The 20,084-nt window shown below is 55.2% G+C and overlaps 1 protein-coding gene across 1 annotated transcript; it reads left to right on the forward strand.

The window, feature by feature from the left end:
- Positions 1–643: 643 nt before the first annotated feature.
- Positions 644–16,333, forward strand: TMEM151B (transmembrane protein 151B). The gene is given in 4 exon segments (XM_057415363.1): positions 644–858; positions 861–961; positions 7,672–10,131; positions 14,918–16,333. Coding segments are annotated over 3 exon segments (1,656 nt in total). The 5' UTR covers positions 644–740; the 3' UTR covers positions 9,109–10,131; positions 14,918–16,333.
- Positions 16,334–20,084: the final 3,751 nt, after the last annotated feature.

The raw sequence follows: 20,084 nt of genomic DNA on the forward strand, positions 1-20,084 counted from the left end.
TCACAGCAGTGAAGACACTTCTCAACCGAAGGTTTCCCCGTGAGTGCCAGCATTACTGCTGACGGTCAGCCTTTACCCAAACACTCCTCTTGACGAGCTGGGGCTGCCCACGGATTAGGAAAACCGCTAGAGCTCAAGCAAAGTGCTCCGGGTCCTCCGAGCTCCCTCACTTCATCCCACGGGACTCCTCACCTCTCCCCATCAGCAGTCCGGCCAGCCTGACGCACCGCCGGCGAGCCTGGGAGGGGGAGCCTTCCCCGGTAGTGCCAGGCTCCGCTCCCGGTGGGTCTCCCGAGGGGCGGGCTCGTCGGGCTCCTTGCCTGCTTCCCTGCCTGCCGCCGGCGCCTCAAGGTCATCCGCCGTCTCGCTCGGGCGGGCGCGATCCCGCCGCGCCCCCACCCCATCTCCTCCCCATCCTCATCCCCGTCCCCGTCCCCGTCCCCATCCCGTCCCCCCCACTCCGCCGCGGCCCTCCCACCGCGGCTCTGCCCGCCCTCCGCCTCGCTGGGCGCGGGCGCGGGAGCGGCGCTGCGCTGCGGCGGGGCCGTGGACCGGGGTCCGGGGTCCGGCGGGCGGCGAGCGCTGCCGCCGTGCCGCGGCTGGAGGTCATGCCGCCGCGCCGCCCGCCCGCCGCGCCGCCCCGCCGCCCGCCCGGAGATCGGCGAGGCAGCGCCCGGCGGCGGGCGGGATAATGCGGCTGCCCAGCCCGCAGGCACCGCCAGCGGGGCGCCCCCGCCGCCATGTCCCCCCCGGCCTCGGCCGCCGCCACCAGCGAGGGAGGCAGCAGCACGCCGGTGCCTCCGGAGGAGGAGGCGGAGGGGGCCCGAGAGGAGGTGAGGAAGGAGAGCGGCCGCCCCCCTCCCGGGGCTGCTCCCCACCACCCTCCCTCCTTCCCTCTCCGCCCGCTTTGCATGGCGCGTTCATTGACTGCCCCGCCGCGGGCCGGGCTTTGCCCGCACAGGTATGGAGCCCCTCCTTGGGAGGCCCTGTCCGGCCCCGGGGCCGCGGTGCGGGCCGGCGCGGGGCTGGGAGGGGGGCGAGGAAACCCTCCCGTCGGTCCCCGCCGCTGCAGGCTGTCCGGCACCCGGCTGTCCGCGGTGCTGCGGGGCTGGGAGGGACGCATCAGCCAGCGCCGCTCTGGTGGAGGTGGGGTCGGAGGTGACCGGGGTGTAGGGAGAAACCGCGAAAGAGGAGCGCGGGGCGCTGCTTGGGCTTACTGCAGTTGGGAGAGGGTTTTATGCCTGGGAGAAATGGGGAGCCCCCCTTGCTGCGCTCCGGCTTTGGGGTGCCAGGAGGTAGTACAGCTGCCCGGGTCACTGCAGGGGAAGATGCAGTGAGCAGCAGGGGGGACGTGGAGAAGCCTGGGGTTGTCGCTGGTGGTTGCTCCCAGCTGGAAGATGGCTGGGGAAAGCAGGAGGTGCAGACTCGGGCAGGCCAGGTACCAGCACAGCCTTGCCTCTAGGTATGCTGCAGTCCTTCCCCTCCTGATGGCTTCTGTGGCGTCCAGGCAGCAGATGCCCAAAAGGGTGAGGAGCAGGGTACTATGTGTATGGGGAGCAGCATGGGGACGCAGGTGTGGGAACCCCTTTGTCTGCCTCCACACATCATGCTCGCAGCTTGGGCTTCCCAAGAGGAGAGAAAGCAGCTGCACTGACTAGGAAGACCCATCTTACGGCATGGGGCGGGGGACCCATGGAGGGCAGCTAAGCAGTGTAGGGGATGCAGCATTCTCCTGGTGCAGTGGCTTGTCCTCACCAATGAGACCACAGCTCAAAGGGCAGCAGCTTGGGGGGGGGGGGGTGTGTGCTCAAAAGCTGGTGCATCAGTGGTCCTCTGCTGTTGAGCTGCGGTTAGCAAGTGCTGCATAATCCTGGTATTCTCTGCTTCTTTGGTTTAGGAGGAATGTGCATGCCCATGCACGGTTATTCCATATACACAGACTTATATTTAGCTATAAATAATTGCGGGAGAGGAATGCTGAAGTTCAAGGACTGTGAAGCTGTACAAATACCGTGTTACTCTGCTCTGCGGCTGCTCCTCTCTCCCTGCTTCCATTCAACAAACCCTGGTGTCCTGAGCCCAGGCTCTCCAAACGGATCCTGACCAGGGTAGCTAAACTGTGAGGTGCCTTTTTAGCATGAGGACAAGCTTGTGCCATGCTGGGATGTGGTCCGTTGCCCCCAGTGCCCTGGCAGCACTGCTGCTATGTACAAGAGAGCACAGCGGCTCTTGAGAGATGCCAGAGCTGGTTTGAATGAAAGAAGTGTAGCGGGGGCAGTGCCCGGGTGAGTTTCTCTTGCCTGCAGTGTCCCCTGTCTTGAGGGATTCCGAGAAGATTGTCTGTGCTTTGATTGCTCCATGGTGGCTGCCAACCAGGGTGCCAGTGTAATTGTACCCTGTGGGAGCAGGCAGAAGGCTGCAGTCCATGACATCTTTAGGCTAAGGGCACACTTCCTGCAGCCAGAAGCTATCACAGACTTGCATGAAGCAGCTGGTGGAATGGATGGAAGCTGCAGCCTCTCCTGACAGTGCCATGCTTGGTGGTGTCTCAGCTGGTGCAATGAGGAGAGATCTTAGTGGGGAGCCTGGATTGGTGGACTGACCTAGGGCAATCCTCTTGTCCTCAGAAATACTGGGAAGGGAGAGTGTTCCTGCTCCCCTGTAGGGCCTGTGTAAGGCTGTCCTAGCAGTGTGATGTCCTCATTTCGATCAGAGCCAACTGCCTGTGCCAGCATTGCTGAGCATCCCGTGAATGTGGCTGAACCCCAACTATAGGGGTCCTTTGCCCAGGGAACCAGGTGAGATATGTGGGGACTGGAAAATGGGAAACACGCTCTGTGCTGTTTTAAGGTGCCTCATGCTGACATCTTTCAGGTCTTTGTGTCTAGGGGCCAGGCAGGCTTCAGGTTGTTCCAGCAAGACAAGTAGCAAGAGCTACTGACCAGAGTGGGCTGACCCCTTGCTCCCTGTTGGCATCACATGCATACACCTACACTTGATGGTGGTGAGCTGAATCTCACTCAGCAATGAATTTCCACCTTGGAGGGTAGGAAATGCTGAGCTTTTCAGCCTGGGAGCAAGCAAAAAAAGTCCTTGTCCTGCTGCTTGGGTAAGATCTGATGGAAGGAATCAATCGTCCTCCAAGCTGCTGTGTAAAATGGAGACCTTGGTTCTAGTGCAGGAGATGACTGCTGGCAGGGTTCCCTGGCTCTGAGATGCTCAGCCTTTCTGTTTCCTCTGCAGTTGGTGATGCTGCCAGCCCGGGGCTGAGCCGCCTCTTTCTTCTAGACAGGTAGTTCCTGAATCTGGGCTGTAGGCACGTGGATTGTGACTGGGGAGGGGTTGCTGGGACCATCCTGACCAGGAGTTGCCAGTGTCTGTCCGGGGCCTTGGAAGATGGTGGCAATTTTTAGTAGTGACTGGATGCTCCCCACCTGCCTTGTTCTGGAGATTTGAGGTCAAAGGGAGCAGGGCTTATTCATTTGTTGCATGATGTAAGCAAATGGGCAGGGCAGAGCCATGGAAACTGATGCTGAGGAGTCCCACTGGAGTCCCCTGCAAGCTGCTGCCACAGCCTGGCACTCAGGAGCTACCTGGGCATCCACGCTGCTGCTCTGGGGCTGTTTTGAAGTGTTTCTTCAGTCCAACCCTGTGAATCCAGGATGTCTCATAAAGTGAAGGCTGAGCATTCTGGAGGTGAACTGGAGATATCAGGCAGGTCTCTGCAAGGCACAGGAGGTGAGGACACAGAACACTTATTAAATGGGGGTGGTAGATGGAGCCAAGGACAGGCTGCTTCAGAAGAAGCTTGAAAAGCTTAAAGGGTTTCTGGAGTTGTTTAGTGTTCAAAGTGGCACGGTAAAGGTTGTGGGGGCAATGAAGGTATTTTGCCCCTGTGCTTGGCCACTGGGGTGCTGGGCAGGTTTGAACCCTCGAGGCTTTTCTGAGGAGTCCCCAGATCTCAAAGGAGTTTAGTGCATTATGGCCATCTCCATTCTCTTTGTGGCTGCTCATAAGTCATCCTTTCCATCCCTTCCTGTGCACCCCAGAGCCACAGCTTCAGGAGTGGAACTCCATTTCCTTTCACCTCAGGGGCAATATCAGAGGCAAATGCTATGTATGAGGGAGGGAAGGCTGTAGCTGGAGTCTAGCTCTTGCCTTCCCAGCACCCAGGCACCTGGTAAGGGTTGTCCCATGGGTTCTACATGGTGAGCTGAAGCACAGAGGTCGCACAAAGGGGTTGGCCAGGCCCTGGCTGGACCAGTTCTGCCTTCTAGCACTGCAGAGATGTTTAGGTGCACCTGCAATAGTGGATTTGCTTACCCCTCTCCAGTGCACAAGCCTGAGCAATGGGGGAGGCTCCCAGCGATGGAGGGAAACCCTGTTTGCAGTGAAGTAGGGCAAGCATTTTGCCTTGTTCCATCAGACTGCAGTGGGCATATGATGATGGGATTTATGTCAGAGCCTGCTCTCCTCCCAGTGACACTGTTCTGGGACAGAAAGGATTTCCCTTTCCCTGGCTTTTTCATCTACATGTTTGCTGTGCTGGACTTCTCCAGGGTTGGTTAAGAGCTCAAGCAGGCGACCTTATTCAGCCTCTTCTGCAGGGGGAAGCTGTGGAGCCGGTTGCTTGCTCCTGTGAGCCCTTTGCAGCCCAGGAGAGGAGCAGGGATGCTGCAGTTCCTACTGGGATGAGACTCTGCAGCTGGCTCCTCCTCCATCTCTGCTGTGGTTGTATCCCGTCATTGCCACTTGATCAGCGCTCAGAAACCCCACCAGCGTGGCCAATGTGTATGTTTTTTACCTCAAAATCCTAGAACAAAACTGGGTTGTAAACAGTTTACAGCAGGGGTTAGTGTAACCCTGTAAAAGTGCTGCAGTGTCTCAATACTGCGTAGTCCGAGGAAGAGGCTAATGCATGGACTAGAGCCCTGCTAACACAGTTCCTGGAACCCAGCCTGGGCTGCATCGCGCTCCCTGCCCCAGGTGGGTAACCACAGCAGGGCTTGCCTGCATCTCTGCAGGGGGACAGCCAGTATCTCCTCCTGAGCAGGAGCATGTAAAATGTGAGGGGCTGGAGCAACTGGGAGGTGGAGTTTGCTTTCTGGGACCAGCCTGGCCAGAGATCTGTCTTCCTGATCCCCCATCCCCAGCGTGGCAGATGAGCGAGCTGAATCTTTGCTATATTCCTTGTGCTCCATTTGCAATTCCCTGTTATCCCCCACCCCGAACAAAGCACTGTTTCTGAGCCAGCCCTCTCACGCAGACACCCCAGAGTTAGCATGTACTTTGCATCTCCTTGAGGCCCCCCTTCACACCCTCCCTCTGCTCCTTCTTTGGCCAAGCAGCTCCCGTAGAGCCTCCTAGCCAGGATTGCCACTGAGGGGGAAGATTTGCAATGCAGAAAGCAGCTGGGGAAGAGGAAACCTTCGGCTGCCTGGGTAATAGCTGTCAAGTGCAGAGAGTTGTGCTGCAGCCAAGCAAAGCCAGAGGGATCTGGGCAGGCTCTTGGAACCGCAACATGGACCTGAGAGCACAGCTCAGGCATCTCTGCCTGTGGGTATCCCCATTTCCTCTCCTTGCCCCCTTTTGTTTTATCCAGGGTTCCCTTCTCGTCCCATGACTGTGAGGCTGCTGAAGTGATGGGCCACACTGGGAAGACAGGGGCACACAGGAGTTTGTGCTGGAGGTGATGAGCAGAGCCACCACACACCTCTCCCTGTTGCCTGCAGAGCAGCGTTACCCAACCTGCCTTCCCTGGGCTCTGTGTCTCTGTCACCTGTTCTTGCTCTCAGATGTGGTTCCAAAGAGGGGGACTCAGCGCTGCTAATGCTTGGGACCCACAGTGGGATGTGCCACCGTTCCTGCTGCCACCGGTGGTCCCTCTGGATATGCTGCCTGTTCCGCTCATCGCAGGCTGGCTGCTGGGAAGGGAAGCTCCCTGCCTCCTGGAGAGACACCTCTGTGGGAGATTTGTGCTGTGTCGCAGTGGCAGAAGTCTCAAACCAGCCTTGGCAAGGTGTAGGGAGGAATGGTTGGCATGTGGGACTCCAGATTGGGTGAGGAGAGAGCAAGGGGATTTCTTAAAAGAGACGAGGCCAGATCTGTCCCTAGACCTGCCAGTGGCCTTGTGAACTCTGGTTCTTGCTTTAATTTCCCTTTTAATGCAAAAGTGAAAGTGCCCCCTCCCTGCTTTCTAGCAGCAGCAGCCCACTCAGCTCTTTGGGATCCCTGGATGAGCGACCTCTCCAGCCCAGCCTGTTCAGGAATGAAGAGGTGGGGCCAGGCTTGGACTTCATTGCTGTGAGGAGTGTCATTACAGCTGGCACTAGCCCCTTCAGCAGCAGAGGTGAGCTCAGGAGTGGTGCTGCGTGCAGTTAGGAAGGCAGAACAGACCTGAAAGCCTCAGTGAGTTTAGCAGCATCTGCACAACGCTGGGGGTCTTGCGCCCCTCTCTTAGGTCTCTTCATTGGAGATTCTTTTGTATAGGAAGGGAAATAGTCTCTTTGCATGTTCTCCCTTTGGGTGTGGTAAGGTCAGGTCTCACCAACCAAGCTGGATCAATACTTGAGACTGCAGGGTGTTGCAGAGTGACAGAGGTTTCTTTAAGTAGGGTTTTTCCCCAGGTCTTTGTGAAGCCCTGCGTGGTTCCTGTGGTGAAGGCACCAGTTTAATCCCTTTAAATCCATATTGCTGAAGTTCCGCCCTTTCCTCACTGCGCGACCTGTGGGCAGTTTCTCCAGAGGTGTGGGCTTTCACAGCTGAATCCCAGTGCAAGCAGCGACATTTGCTGGGAGCCGTGACTGGCCGCTCGCCCTCCCTGCTGCCGTACATTGGCAGAGTGCTCTTTTCTGCCAGCTTGCACACCTTTTAGGATGTTATTCCGTATTTGCTTTCTCTCCCACCAGAGGTGGCTGCATTTCACTCGTGGAAAACAGCTTTCCCATTCTCAAGGTTGTAAAGCACTTGGGAGGCACTTGGAGCCCCTTGTGCTGCCATATGTTGTGGTGGGAATTGCCATTACCGAACAGAGACTGTCCCAGCTGCAGAAGGTCTGTTTCTCCATCTCACAGGCACCCCAGGCTGCTTGTGCTGCCCTGGTAGGAGAAACCTGCATGTTGCTATGGGTCATTACTGGGAAAGGGGGAGAGACCTGTGTGTGAGCGGGGAGAGGCGCGATGGGATGAGCTGTGTGAGGTGTTCAGGTGGGACAACCCATCGGTTAGAGCATGGGTGGGATGGCTGCACGAGCCAAGGTATGTTGGGGAGATCCCCTGCCTCCATCTCGCTGTGCATCGAGGGGACATGTCAGTGCTGGGGTCACTCCCCATTGAAGAAGGGTGATGCTCAGGTGCAGGCTGGCAGAGTTGCCCTCTGTTGCTCTCCTCTGTGTCCAGGTGGGCTCTGGCTGCCTCCCGTAGAGGGGCAGAGCACCACAAAGGGAAGGGGGTCACAGTTGCCTGCCCTGTGGGACTGTCATTCTGGGATCAGTCCCAGCCTCTGGCCTGCCCGTTAAGCGTAGGAGCCCCACAGCATCTGTGTTGTCCCTGTTTGAGGGGCTACAGGTGCCACCATGGCACCCTGCTGCCTGCTCCCCTTCCTCCTGCTGCTGCTGTAGCCAACTGACTCCTCTCTTGTTTTCTCTTCCCTTCTCCATGCCCCCCGGAGCAGCAGCGGCCGGTGAAGCAGTCTCTCAGCAAGTCCCTGTGCCGAGAGTCCCACTGGAAATGCCTGCTGCTGTCCCTCCTCATGTACGGCTGCATGGGAGCCATGACCTGGTGCCACGTCACCAAGGTGACCCGTCTGACGTTTGACAGCGCCTACAAGGGCAAGTCCATGATGTACCACGACAGCCCCTGTTCCAACGGCTACGTCTACATCCCCTTGGCCTTCCTGGTGATGCTCTACGTGGTGTACCTGGTGGAGTGTTGGCACTGCTACACCCGCAATGAGCTGCAGTACAAAGTGGACGTGGAGAGCGTGCACGAACGCGTGCAGCGGATGCAGCAGGCGACCCCCTGCATCTGGTGGAAGGCCATCAGCTACCACTATGTTCGCAGGACTCGGCAGGTTACCCGCTACCGCAACGGGGATGCCTACACCACCACCCAGGTGTATCACGAGAGGGTCAACACCCACGTGGCAGAGGCTGAATTCGATTATTCCAACTGTGGAGTTAAGGACATCTCCAAGGACCTCATTGACTTGGAGAGCTACCCGGCCACACGGCTCCGCTTCACCAAGTGTTTCAGCTTTGCCAACGTGGAGTCAGAGAACTCCTACCTGACCCAGCGGGCCCGCTTCTTCACGGAGAACGAGGGCTTGGATGACTACATGGAGGCCAGGGAGGGCATGCACCTCAAAAACGTGGACTTCAAGGAATACATGGTGGCCTTTTCCGACCCAGACAACCTGCCTTGGTATGTATCCCACTATGTCTTCTGGGTGGCGGCTCTGCTGACCCTATCCTGGCCCCTGCGGGTGCTAAATGAGTACCGCACCTCCTATGTCCATTACCATGTAGAGAAACTCTTTGGGTTCGACTACGTGGCGGTGACACCGGCCGAGGAGCGCTCCTTCTGCCGGAGGATGCCCCGTGTCAACACGGTGGACAGCACTGAGCTGGAGTGGCACATCCGATCCAACCAGCAGCTGGTGCCCAGCTACTCGGAAGCGGTCCTGATGGACTTGGTGGGGCTCTCTGGCTGCACCAACTACTCTGCTTGCCGGTATGGGGGCTACCGGCAGAACTGTGAGCGGTGCCACAGGACTATAAGCAGCTCCTCCATCTTCTCCCGCAGTGCCCTGAGCATCTGCAACGGCAGCCCCAGGATCCCCTTCAGCAGCAGCCGCTTCTCCCTGGGCCGCCTCTACGGGTCACGGCGCAGCTGCCTCTGGCAGAGCCGGAGCGGGAGCCTCAATGAGCAGAGCTGCCCCACGGAGCAGACCCGCCTCTCCAGCCAGGTGACTGTGGAGGAGGAAGACCCCCCTCCTTACCAGGACGCCCTCTACTTCCCCATCCTCATCGTGCACCGCAATGAAGGCTGCCTGAACCACGACCACCGTCACCTCCACCGCAATGGGTCCTGTGTGGAGACCTCACTGTGAAAGCCGAGGCCGGTGAGATCTCATTGTCCACTGCCTGGCTCGAGCCAGTGCAGGATTTGGGGAGAGGAGCGCAGTGGAGGCAGATGGTCTAGGAGGACATCAGGATGGAGCGGACGGAGCTTCTCGCTCCTGCAGCCAGCAAAGCTCCTCACACCGTAGCCCTGACCTCTCAGGGGGGTGAGTGCTGATGCTCCCCCTGACATGGCACAGAACTCTAGACCGACCATCACATGCAAAAAACGGAAGAACCCAAACCAACCCCAACACCGTAATTCATGGCATCAAGATCCAAAGGGGGGAATAAAAAGACAGGCCTGATGCAGGGAGGAGGGTGCTTTGGCTCCCAGCCCTGGTTCCAGGCTCGCTCGTGCTCCGAGGAACCGGCAGCCACCAGGAAGTGCCCTGCTGCACCTCTGCCCACCCCGCTGCCCATGCTGGAGTGACACCCCTCGCAGGGTGCAAGGGAATGGGTCCCTTGGGAGCGGCGTGTCACTGCCTGTGCCTACTGGTCTGGGGCATCCAGGCACGTGGAGCTGAGCGACAAGGTTAGAACAAAGTCTGAAAGCCACAGATCCAGCTCTTCCCCTTCCCCCCGTTCCCACCCTCCCCATTGTTTTTAGACCATGCTCCGACTGTTACTCTGTTCTCACTGCTGGGAATGGCACCACCTCCAGAGGATCCCAGGCTCAGCTCCTTAGGAAGCTTCAGCACGCCAGCGCTGAGAGTCAGCATCCCCGAGGTAAAGGGCTTTCTCTTTGGGATTACAGCAGGCAGGCAGCGCCGGGGAAGGGGTGAATGTGCGAACCCAGATGAAGTGGAGATCTGCGGCACTTCTGATCTGTTTGCTGGAGGAGAGCTCAGCTGGAAAGAGAAAATGGGAGGCCCCCGCTGAGCTGGGGAATGGGGAGAGGATGGCACTGGGACAGGCATCGTGGTAATAAGTGGCACATCAAGTGGCCGAGGTCCCTTCCTGGCTTTGAAGTGAGTCCTAATTGGTTCCGACAAGCATCGAGGAAGGTTCTGGTAGGTTCAGCTGCAATTCATCTATTGATAATAGAGCAGCAGGTTGGTGCATGTCTGTGAGAGTGAATTTTGCATGAGATCAGGCCAGGCTCTGCCTGCAGACTCCGAGCTGCAGGCTCCTGGCTGCCTGGTTTTGGCAGGGAGCTATGAGGAGCTGGAAAGGGGAAACACATGCTGGAGCATTGGGAACCTGGGCTGGGGAATTGAGAAGCAAAGATTCTCTTTCTGTGGGGCCCCACTTGCTGGTGCAGGACCCACAGGTGGGAGACGGGGAGGCATCTGCTGTAAGGGATGCTCTGCAGAACAGAGGCTGGGGACACGTTACAGGGGAACCTGCTTAAAGCCAAGTGGTTTACACTATAGAGGTGTTTGCAGAGAGATGTCAGGCTGTCACAAGTGAGGTAGCCCATTATCCACTGGGTTCCTCTACCTTGCTCCTGTCAGGGCAGGCTGGCCTGCTCTGAGCTTTGTGCTGCCACTTCTATCCTGCTGGAAAGGATCTTGGTGACATTGAGGAGGAACCCTTCATGTCACTGAAGCTGCATGAGTGGTGGCAGCATGCAAGCACCCAGCTTTTCCTTCTCCATCAACACATCCCCAGTTCCCTTGTGTCCCTGTTCGCAGAAAAGCTGTCTCCTTTTCAGTCAGCTCTTTGTGGGAGTGCATGCCAAATCAGTCAGCACTGCTCCTCAGCCTCACCACGCTTCCCTCATTGGCTGGGGCACACAAGGGCTGAGAGCAGCAGGTCTTGGATGACAACCACAAGTCCATCAGCACGTGAGCATTCAAGCTTGGTATCTGTCTCTGCAGCCATTGCAGAAGGGTAAGATGCAACTGCAAACAGTGAGGCATTGTATTTAGTCCTGCCTGTCTTCCTCTTGCTAACTGTTAATGAAGGGTCTCTTTCTCTAGTCATGCTGCTGTACCTCCTATATCCTGGGGAGGCTGCAAACACTCTGCCACCACAGTCCTCTTTTGAAGATCATGTCTTGCTGGTAAGCCTGGAGCAGTCAGTGCCTGCAGGTGTTGTAAGGCTCTGCTTGACTTTGCCCCCAGAGCAGTCTATTCTGCTCTTTGTGCCTTGCGTGCCCTGGTGTCTCTTGCCTTTCAAGTCAGCTTGTCCTCCTGGATCTCAAGTGCTAGACTCCAAATGACGATGGTTTGAACAGAAAGTCCTTTAAAATCTCACCCTGGTATGATTCAGTCTTATCGTCTGCCCTTAATCTCACTACCAGACTTGGATCATGTTGTTTTAAATAAGAGGGTCTCTTTGGGAACGGAGAAGCACAAGTTCTCTGGTGTGGGCACATCCATCTTTGTATTTTGTTCTCATTATTTGCACAGATCCAGACTGGATGAAAGTGGCTGCGGCCCCTTTGGCTGCCCTAGGGGTTTTCTTGTTTAGTGGTGACATTGGGCTGGCTGTTCACTCGCACTTCTCTCTCCAAGGGCTTAATGTAAGCCAGGGCCAATGCCGAGGATCCTCGTGACTCTGGGGAGATAATTGTGTGTGCTTGTATGTCCCAGTGAATCAGGAAAGGTTCAGTCAGTGGAGCTGCAACGGGTCATTAGTGAGGAATGTGGTTCGCTTGCCTTTCCCAACATGTTCTCTTTGAAATCTCCTACACATTGCTTAAATTAGGCTATGGTGGCTCATCTTTCAATCTCCAGCCTCCAAGGTGCCTTGGACAGATGGATATAACTAAGATTTGGCAGGCCTTTTAGCTCCCTGGGGCAAAGACAGTCCTCTGAATACTAACAGATTAGTAGGGTCTCTGTGCCCCTGTCCTTTAGCACCTGTGGCAGAGTTCTGCTTGCAGGCACCTTGTCCTTGGCTCGCTCTGGGCCTTTTCATGAGTTTTCTTCAACTTGTTCCTCTAGCCCCATTTTCTCTCAGGAAATCTTATTCTGGAGGTGGTCTATCCAGGTGGACACAGGTATCTTTAAGGCACAGCTGCTGCTCTGGCCAGCAGGACCCATGCAGAGCCTTCCCGTTGCTGAACACCTTCCCCATGCACACAGTGCCAGCCACATCCGGGTGTCAGACATAGTCCCAGTGCCATGGTCTGTGGCCGTCCCTGACCCACAGCATCCTGAGAAGTGGGACCTCTCTAGTCAGTGCTCCCCACTGCACACCAGGATTTCTTAGAGATCCCCTTCCTCATATTCTTGGCCCTACCACCCTACTGAGCATGGTGGAACTACACATCCCGGTCCAGCCTGCTGCATTCCTGCCAGGCTCAGGAAAGGGCATGGCATGCTTGGGAGCAGAACTGGGAAGCAGGGGTGGGAATTGTATGGTGGCTTGGCAAAGAAGTGGTGGAGCTGGAGAGAACAGAATGAAGCTGGGGTTGTGCTCTCTCTCCTTCTCCCTGCCTGCAATGGCAGGGCAGCATGTCTAGCCAGACAGAGAAGCTCATGGCAGACAGCTGATAGAGCCACCAGAAAGAGTGTGCTTGTAGAGGTTTCCCCCGAAGTGCTGGTGAGGGACCACTGTGCCCTGGGCAAAGGGCAGCTGACTGAATTCTCCTTGCAGCTCAGGTTATTAGCACAGATAACCCGAGATGGTCTGTCTGTTCTGGTGCACAGCCTCTCTGTGGTGGATTGGTCCCATCTCCTCAGCACAGAGACTTCCACCCTCCACAGCTCCAGCTGAGCAGCACTCAGGCATCTGCTCTTCTTGCAGACTTGCGTCTGCTCTTCACCGTGTCTGTGCGGTGATGACGACTCCTTTGGCAGCTCATTTGATGGCCCAGTCTGCTCCTCTCATGATAGCCTGCTCCCTTACATCTAACCTGAGTTCTCCCTGCTGTATCTTAATCCCATTACTTATCCTCCATTGACTGGCAAGTCTAATTGGCTCTGCTCCTTTTCCCCATGGCCTTCCCATCACAAGCAGGCGTTATCTGTGGTTTCCACAGCCTTCTCTTCGCCAATCCCAGGGTCTTCTTTCCCCCAGGATCAAACTGGCTTGCACGGTGGTGCGGAAGTTTTCCTTGTGTAGCAAGTCTATCCTTCCTGCTCTGAGCCTGGCCTGGGCAAGAGGAGAGGCCCAAGGGTGCAAGCCATGCCTTGGTCTGTCAGCGTGGCTGTGTCCTCATTTCTGGGCAGAAGATCCCTTCAAAGTTAGAGAAGTACACAGAACTGCTGACCTCTTCTGCAAGGAAGGCAGCACAGCCTGCATCACCCTCTGGGAAGGTGAAAGCTGGGTCATTCACCCACTGCAGCTTTCCATGGGCTGAGAGTCAGGCTCAGCGTTGCACTTGTCAGCGGGCTTTCCTCATACTTTTCCAGAGGCGACTTGTCTTCTTGGCCTCTCTCTTCTTGGTGCTAAAAAGGAGATAGTCCCTACTGCTGCACGGCTGGACAGAAAATTCGTGCTATGCTGTTGCTCATTGCTCCCAGTATACTTGTCAGGTACTCTCCAGCTTTTCTGAACAGGAGAAAGAGAACGAGTGTGCAAGAAGCTCTGGATTAGCTGATGTTCAAGACACATCACCACCCATTTATCCATCTTTCAGCACACAATGGAAGCTGCCCAGATAGTGCCTAGCGCTTTGCCTGTGAGGAACCAGGTGGTGACATCAACCAGGCTGGTGGTACCTCTTGATCCCCCATCATGCAAACCACACCAAAGAGAGAGATTTCGGAGAGGGCTTTTGGATTGAGCCAATTGTAGGGGCATTTGTTAGGACAGGGAGGGGGAATCTCAGTTTATGGCTAAGGCCAGGCATTTCAGAGTCATACACTAGGCAAAAACTCAGGATTAGTGCTAAGGCTGATGTTTTTCTGATCTCAGACAAGCACATCCCCCCTTCCTTTCTGCTCCCTATAAAATGCACACATTGGAGACCCAGCCCAAACCTGTCACCTTTGTTGTGTCTCCACTCAAGAGGCCGCAGAGCTCTTCAGTACCTCTGATGGGTGCCCATGGGGAGGGGACTGCAGGAAGGGGTTTATTAAGGGAAGTTTAAGAAAATTAGGTAGCATCCAATGTTGTTAAATCAGTGCCTGCTGATTAGCCTGAGGGAAGAATAATACCTTTTAAACTCTCCTTCCAGACTTTCCAACCATGGCTTCAGTACTGCTGTCTGGTATCACCAGAGTGCTGCCTTACTTTCAGCAGGGTACAGCCCTGCTGCAAGGTGCTTCTACTCTGCTGCAGTAGCTGTAGGGCATGGGTCTAAAATACTACACCACCACTAAGAAGCTGTGTTGCCAAAGAGCTGTAAGTCTCAATTTGTGATACGTGCTTCTAATCATGTTTCGTTCATATTTGGTGGTTAGAATAAGGTCTGTATGAACATGATCTGGATTCAGATCATCTCTGAAATGAAACATGGTTTAAGTGTTAGCTCTATTTGGTAATGCTGCCTCCTCTGATGCACATGGGCCTAGAGTCTCCACTGAGCCAGCTATGTGTGGGGACCAAAGGCTGGTTCGTAGCCCAGTGGGGACTTGGGATGGCACCTGCTTTAGGATCTTCTCCCTGTGGGCATTCTGGAAAGAGGGGAAAGGTGCTTAGTCACATTTCAGGTAGAAATGAATGGGTTATGTTCATTACCAGTGCAGTTTTATTGAAGCTGGTGGTACTGTACCAATGTGAGCTTGGCTTAGCAACTCCTCATAGTGGTCTGTCCTTGAATCCAGGTAAATTGATCTGTCACAGTGTTGCTTTAATGCACTGAGTTCATGTTGGGACTTGGCCAACATGGATGAATGTTGAATATATACTGTATCTGCAAGCAGTAGGTTGAATTGTTCTGCTCTACTGCCTCCATCACAGCTGCTCTGCCAAGGGAAACGTTATGCCCATGGATGCGATCTCATCAACTCCCTCAAAAGCAAGACAACAAGCAGATTGACCTCCACCACACTGGGAGAGGAGCCTTGTCCCACAGGACTACAGCCTTTCCACATAGGAGGGAAAAGAGGTCCCAGGGACAGAACTGAACCTGCAAGATCCGTGGTCTCCCCTTCCTCCTTCCCTCCTCACCTCTGTCTGTCCTGGGGGAGGGACAGTTTCTTGTGGAGGTCAGCAAGCTCCTCTTCCTGCAGCTCGTAAACAGGCTCTACTAAGAGGTACATCATCCACCTATGCAACACTTCCAGAAGCTGCCAAGTTTTCAGGAGCCCATTGCAATGTGCAGCATGGCCATCCAGCACTGAGAATAAGCGCAGTGGCTGCTGGAAAGCTAAGTGGGTTTTATTCCTCCCCCCCCACCAAGGAAGACTGTTTTTGTTGGGCCTTTTTGTTCGTTTGTTTCGGTTTTGCTAACTTCATTTGGGAAAACTAAGCTTGTGAGAAATTGGTGCCCATCCTGAACTCTCCCTGGTCCTTCGAACTTCGGGAATGGATGGATCCCCTACTGTGATTATAATCTAGCAGATTTTGTAGAGCAAAGTAACTTCACACGCAGACACATGAGGTTCTTTCACTCTCCATCAGCACAAGCTGCTTCTGTGGTCTTAGCTACTCACATTAGTGAAAGAAAAAGCCTAGCTAGAATGTGGTGAGATGACTTAGTATTTTGTATCAGTCCCATGGTCCCAATGTCCATTAGCAGCGCCGTCAGCAGCTGTGCCGTGAATTCAGGCTTTGAATGGCAGTCCATGAACCAGTCAGGGTGAAAACATTTGGAAAAGCCCAAGCCTGAGTCTGTGTTTGTCTCCAGAGGCAGCTGCAGAGAGAGGATCAGCTGAAAGCAGACATCACCTCCTGCTCAGCCATGCTAGAGGCTGTTGGGCTGTTTGTGTTGCACCTTTCCTCCCAGGATGAGCCTGTCCCCAGGGGCTGAGCAGAGGGGAAGGAAAGTAATTGTATGTCTGACCAAGCAGCATGCAAGCACCATTCAGCAGGCTGGGGGAAAAGTGGTGACAGCTAGAGCCCAAAATAACAGGATTTCAAGTTTGAAATGCCAATGGCTTTTTCACACTGACGTGAGACCAAAAGGCCTTAACAGTGGCGAGAAGTGTTCCAGGTTGCTGTTCTTCCTTGCTGGAAAAAACAGATTTTTGATGATGAGGTGTGGTTAAACACTCCAGCCAGCTCTGTTAGACGTGTGCAGTGCTTGTGGGGAAGAATTGCTCAAGGAAGACTGGGATGGTGGCCCTGTTGCTCCACAATGGGGTAGGGTGATCAGAAACAAAAGCTGGAGTTTCAGGGCTTCTTCTGCCCCTGGAGCTGTGACCTGGCTGTCCACCCAAGCATGCACATATGGCAGGGTGGGCTTCTGCATGCCTGTGTGCACACCCGGGACCCACAGCCCTGCAGAGGGTTGATGTGTTTGTGGCTGTGGTCTGGTGTCACCCGTCTGTCCTTGCAGCAAGGGCTTTGCAGGGTAACAGAGCATTGCTTGTTCCTCGTGAGAGGAAACTCCTGACCTGGTTTTTGTGAGGAGATGGTGTGAAGTGTCACATTTGCTGCAGCGAGTGGCAGGGAGCAGGGATAAAAGCATGGTGCAAGCTGTGTTTGAGAACGAGCTAATCCCTTGCTGCCTGAAATGGGAGAGCTGCTAGATCTGCTCCCTGGCCAGCACTGTTCAGCTCTTCTCACCCTCCCAAACCTGATGTGCAAACTGTTATTCCTCTGGGGTAGCCAAAGGACTTTGTTCCCTAACTCCTCCAAGGCTGTGCATTTACATCGTTTTGGTCCTCTCCATGCTAGCACTGTGGGCAGCCGTGAAATGCCAGTGGATGTGTGATGACCTCAGGCGTGCTGGTGGCCAGAGCCTGCCATAACCTGCTGGTTTGCCTGCATACAGCCTCCCAGCAATGCTCCTGCCCTGGCGTGCCTTGGGCTTGCTTGGTGGAGAGGCAGCACAGCCGGGCCTCACTTGTGCATCACTTTATGTTCTCTCAGAGAATTCCACAGCGCTTCTCGGAGCCTTTGTAGACAGGGTAGATCCAACAGACCAAAAGTAGAAGACAGAAGGCCTTGACATTTTGGTGGTCTCTGGGTTCCTAGTGCTGTCTCTTGGCAGAAGAGGCACATCAGCTGTTGTGGCAGTGTGGGACCAGGGGACAGGGTGTCTTCTGGGTGAGTTTCCAAACAAAGGCTCTGTGCTTCTTTGCTGGGACCAAGGGCAGCTTTGCTGTGGGCTGAACAAGACACAGCTGATGGAGGAGCTCGATGAGGAGGGCAGAATAGTGTGTGAATGCACAGCAAGATATGTGCAGAGGAGGGGATGTTGAAGAACAGCTGTAAAAGGCTTTGCAGATGTGATGGGTTTTACCAGGACACGAGGCGAGACAGGGCTGAGGGCTGCTGTGCTGGACCAGTGCTGCTGTGAGGCACGGAGGGTGTGGGAAATAGACCAGGGCATTTGATGGAGAAGCCCAGGAATAAAGCAGGCTTTCCTTGCAGGCTGAGCATGCTCCAGGCCAGGGAGACAGGCAGGAGGCATTTCGAAGCTGAGGTGCCCAGACCAAGCCTTGCTGTATTGTCAGAGCAGCGATGCTGCCTCCGAGCCCAGCACTGACAGCTCGAGCACGTGTCACCAAACAGCAATGGCTAATGCAGCCACAAGGTGTAAATGTCACTAATGAATAAATTGCCTTGTGCCTTGGAGAGGCCAATCCATCACAGCTGGGGACAGGGATCTGACAGGCATGGCTATTTCAGGCGTAGCCTGTAGGGAGGAGGCACAATTCATTTCTGAGCCATCCCCTCTACCTAGGGAAGCCGATGCAGGGCTTGGCTCTGTGCTGCTCAGCTTCATCCCTCTTCACTGCATTGGAAGGAAGAAGCAGGAGGGTCTAGCTTAGCCAGAAGTGCCCTGTCTGCAGGGAAGTGCGTGAGCCCCAGCCAGGGCTAGCTGGAGAGGGAGGCTGCTGCACATAGGGCACATGCTGTAGGTGATTGTGGGATAAAGTGGTGTGTCCCCAGTGATCAGGAGAGCTTGTGTCAGTTGTCTTTTCCTCCCCTGCTGTTGAGCCCCAGCCGCCAGCACCTCAGCTGGCTGTGCAGAGGGCCAGCAGGTATAGGGCAGGCAGGGACAGAAGCTCAGAGTGGACAAATGCAGCTCTGTGGGAACAAAGGGAGGCTGAACAGAGCAACCGTTTCCATGCACAGCCTCTGCCCATCCCCACGGCAGCCTGCTCCTCCACCCCCAATTGGTGCTTGAAGTCAACCTGCCATCCTCTTTACAGCATATGCCAGTGTGACACCTTGCAAATCGATGCCTGGGTCGCTGTGAGCAGAAGCCGCCAGGCTTGGGAAGCCAGCCACTGGCTCCTGCTGCTGCGTGAGCTGTGCTCAGAGCAAAAGCAGGGCTTGCCATCTGCTGTGGGAAGGAGCCAGCCAGACACCCCTGCTCCGGGCCAGTGGGCACCCACTGGCATAGTCCAAGTGCAAGCCCTTGTGTCTTTCCCCCTGCTTTACTTCCCAGCCACCCTCTGTCTCTCCCCATGTCTGTGGCACATGGACAAGGGGATGCTCCCAGCTTGGATGGGTTCCTCTGCTGCCAAATGCTGCTCACGCTGCATCGGTGCAAGGGAGAGAAGACCAGCTCCCAGGCAAGGTGCCAGGGGTTGTTCTTTCCTCAGATGGAGGCCCACGGCTGACCCCCTCCTCAAAGCCCTGCAGCACTCCTTGGGGATGGATCTCATGGAAGAGCTAAAGGGTTCATACTGGCCCTTCCCAGCACAGAGTGACCTACTGGTTACTGCTCTGCATGGTGGGCCCACAGCACGGTAACCAGACCTGGAGCTGACAAGTGACCCAGCAATGACAGGAGTGTTCACACTCACACAAGCTGCTGTTGCTGTCAGGGCTTTCATTTTTTTACCAACATGTATGGCATTTGAAGTCGTTTCGACCCTTGCAGGCTGCCAGATAGCAGGCTGTTGGTCTTGGTGTGGGCAAGTGGTGCAGCCTGCTTGGTTTGGGCTTTTCTCTTTGGCTAAGAGATAGGTGGGAGGGAAGGCAAAGGGTTGTCCAAGCATTCCTACACGTGGCAGCCAAGGAGTGTGCTCAGGTGGCATTAACAGCCTTGGCCATTTGCAGGAAAAGGAGATGTGAGTATCCTTGGAAAGCAAGTCAACAGTTGTTGTGGTGATGATATGTTTCCCCAAGCCCTTTTCTTTCCATCCCTGTTCCTCACTGGCTCTGGCAGCCAGTTCCTCCTTCTGTGTCTGCTAGCATGGCTGAGGGATCTCATCGCTGCCCTCCCAGCACGAGCTTTCATTGCACAGCTGGCTGACCAGACGCAGCCCTGTACTTGGAGCTACAGGCAGGCTTGCCTAGGACCAGGCCTCCTCCATTAAACCCCCACCCTTGCTGCTGGAGCTGTTCCTTCATCAGCCTGATGCTGACCTGGGTCTTTTCTGCTGTTTCTGAACACAAGTTCTCATCTCATTCAGGTGTGTCATTCAGTGGAAATACTTTGTAAGTGCAAATAAAAAGAAACAAATCTATTCAATACCTCGGTCTCGAGGATGGAAAGCGAGTTGTGAGAGACACCCAGGTAGGGAGGTTTCTCAGCTGCTGCTGCTGGTTAGGGTTTCTTGTGGACCGAGCCCCTGGAGCATCCATGATCTGTGAGGGCTTGGGACTGAGCCCCGTCAGCATGGTGGCCCTGCCACGGCCATGACTGCTGGGGTCAGCCTCGCACTCCATCCTTTCTGATCTGTAAGGGCATGACATGACACGGTAAAGGTCCTGTCGGCCGGGGGCCAGTGGCACCACAGGCATCTGTATCCATCAGGCAGAGCAAGGCAGAAGCGGGTACGTGGCGAACAAATTCTTTTGTGAATACTGGGAAACAGTTTTTACTTTTCAACTCTGTCAATATGATCTAGCTCTGTCTGTCTCTCTATATATGTACGAACAGTATATCACAATGTTGCCTTTTTTGTTGGAAATATCAAAGTACAAAGATTGTAAACCAAATCGGTGTAATAAAAGTTTCGGATGATTCACTGAGGTGGCTGCCAGCGGTGGGTCTGTCAGT

Source organism: Pezoporus wallicus, unplaced genomic scaffold (assembly GCF_028554395.1).
Source record: "Pezoporus wallicus isolate ANWC-B61680 ecotype Strahan unplaced genomic scaffold, APGP_CSIRO_Pwel_v1 contig_5352, whole genome shotgun sequence".
NCBI classification, from domain to species: domain Eukaryota; kingdom Metazoa; phylum Chordata; class Aves; order Psittaciformes; family Psittacidae; genus Pezoporus; species Pezoporus wallicus.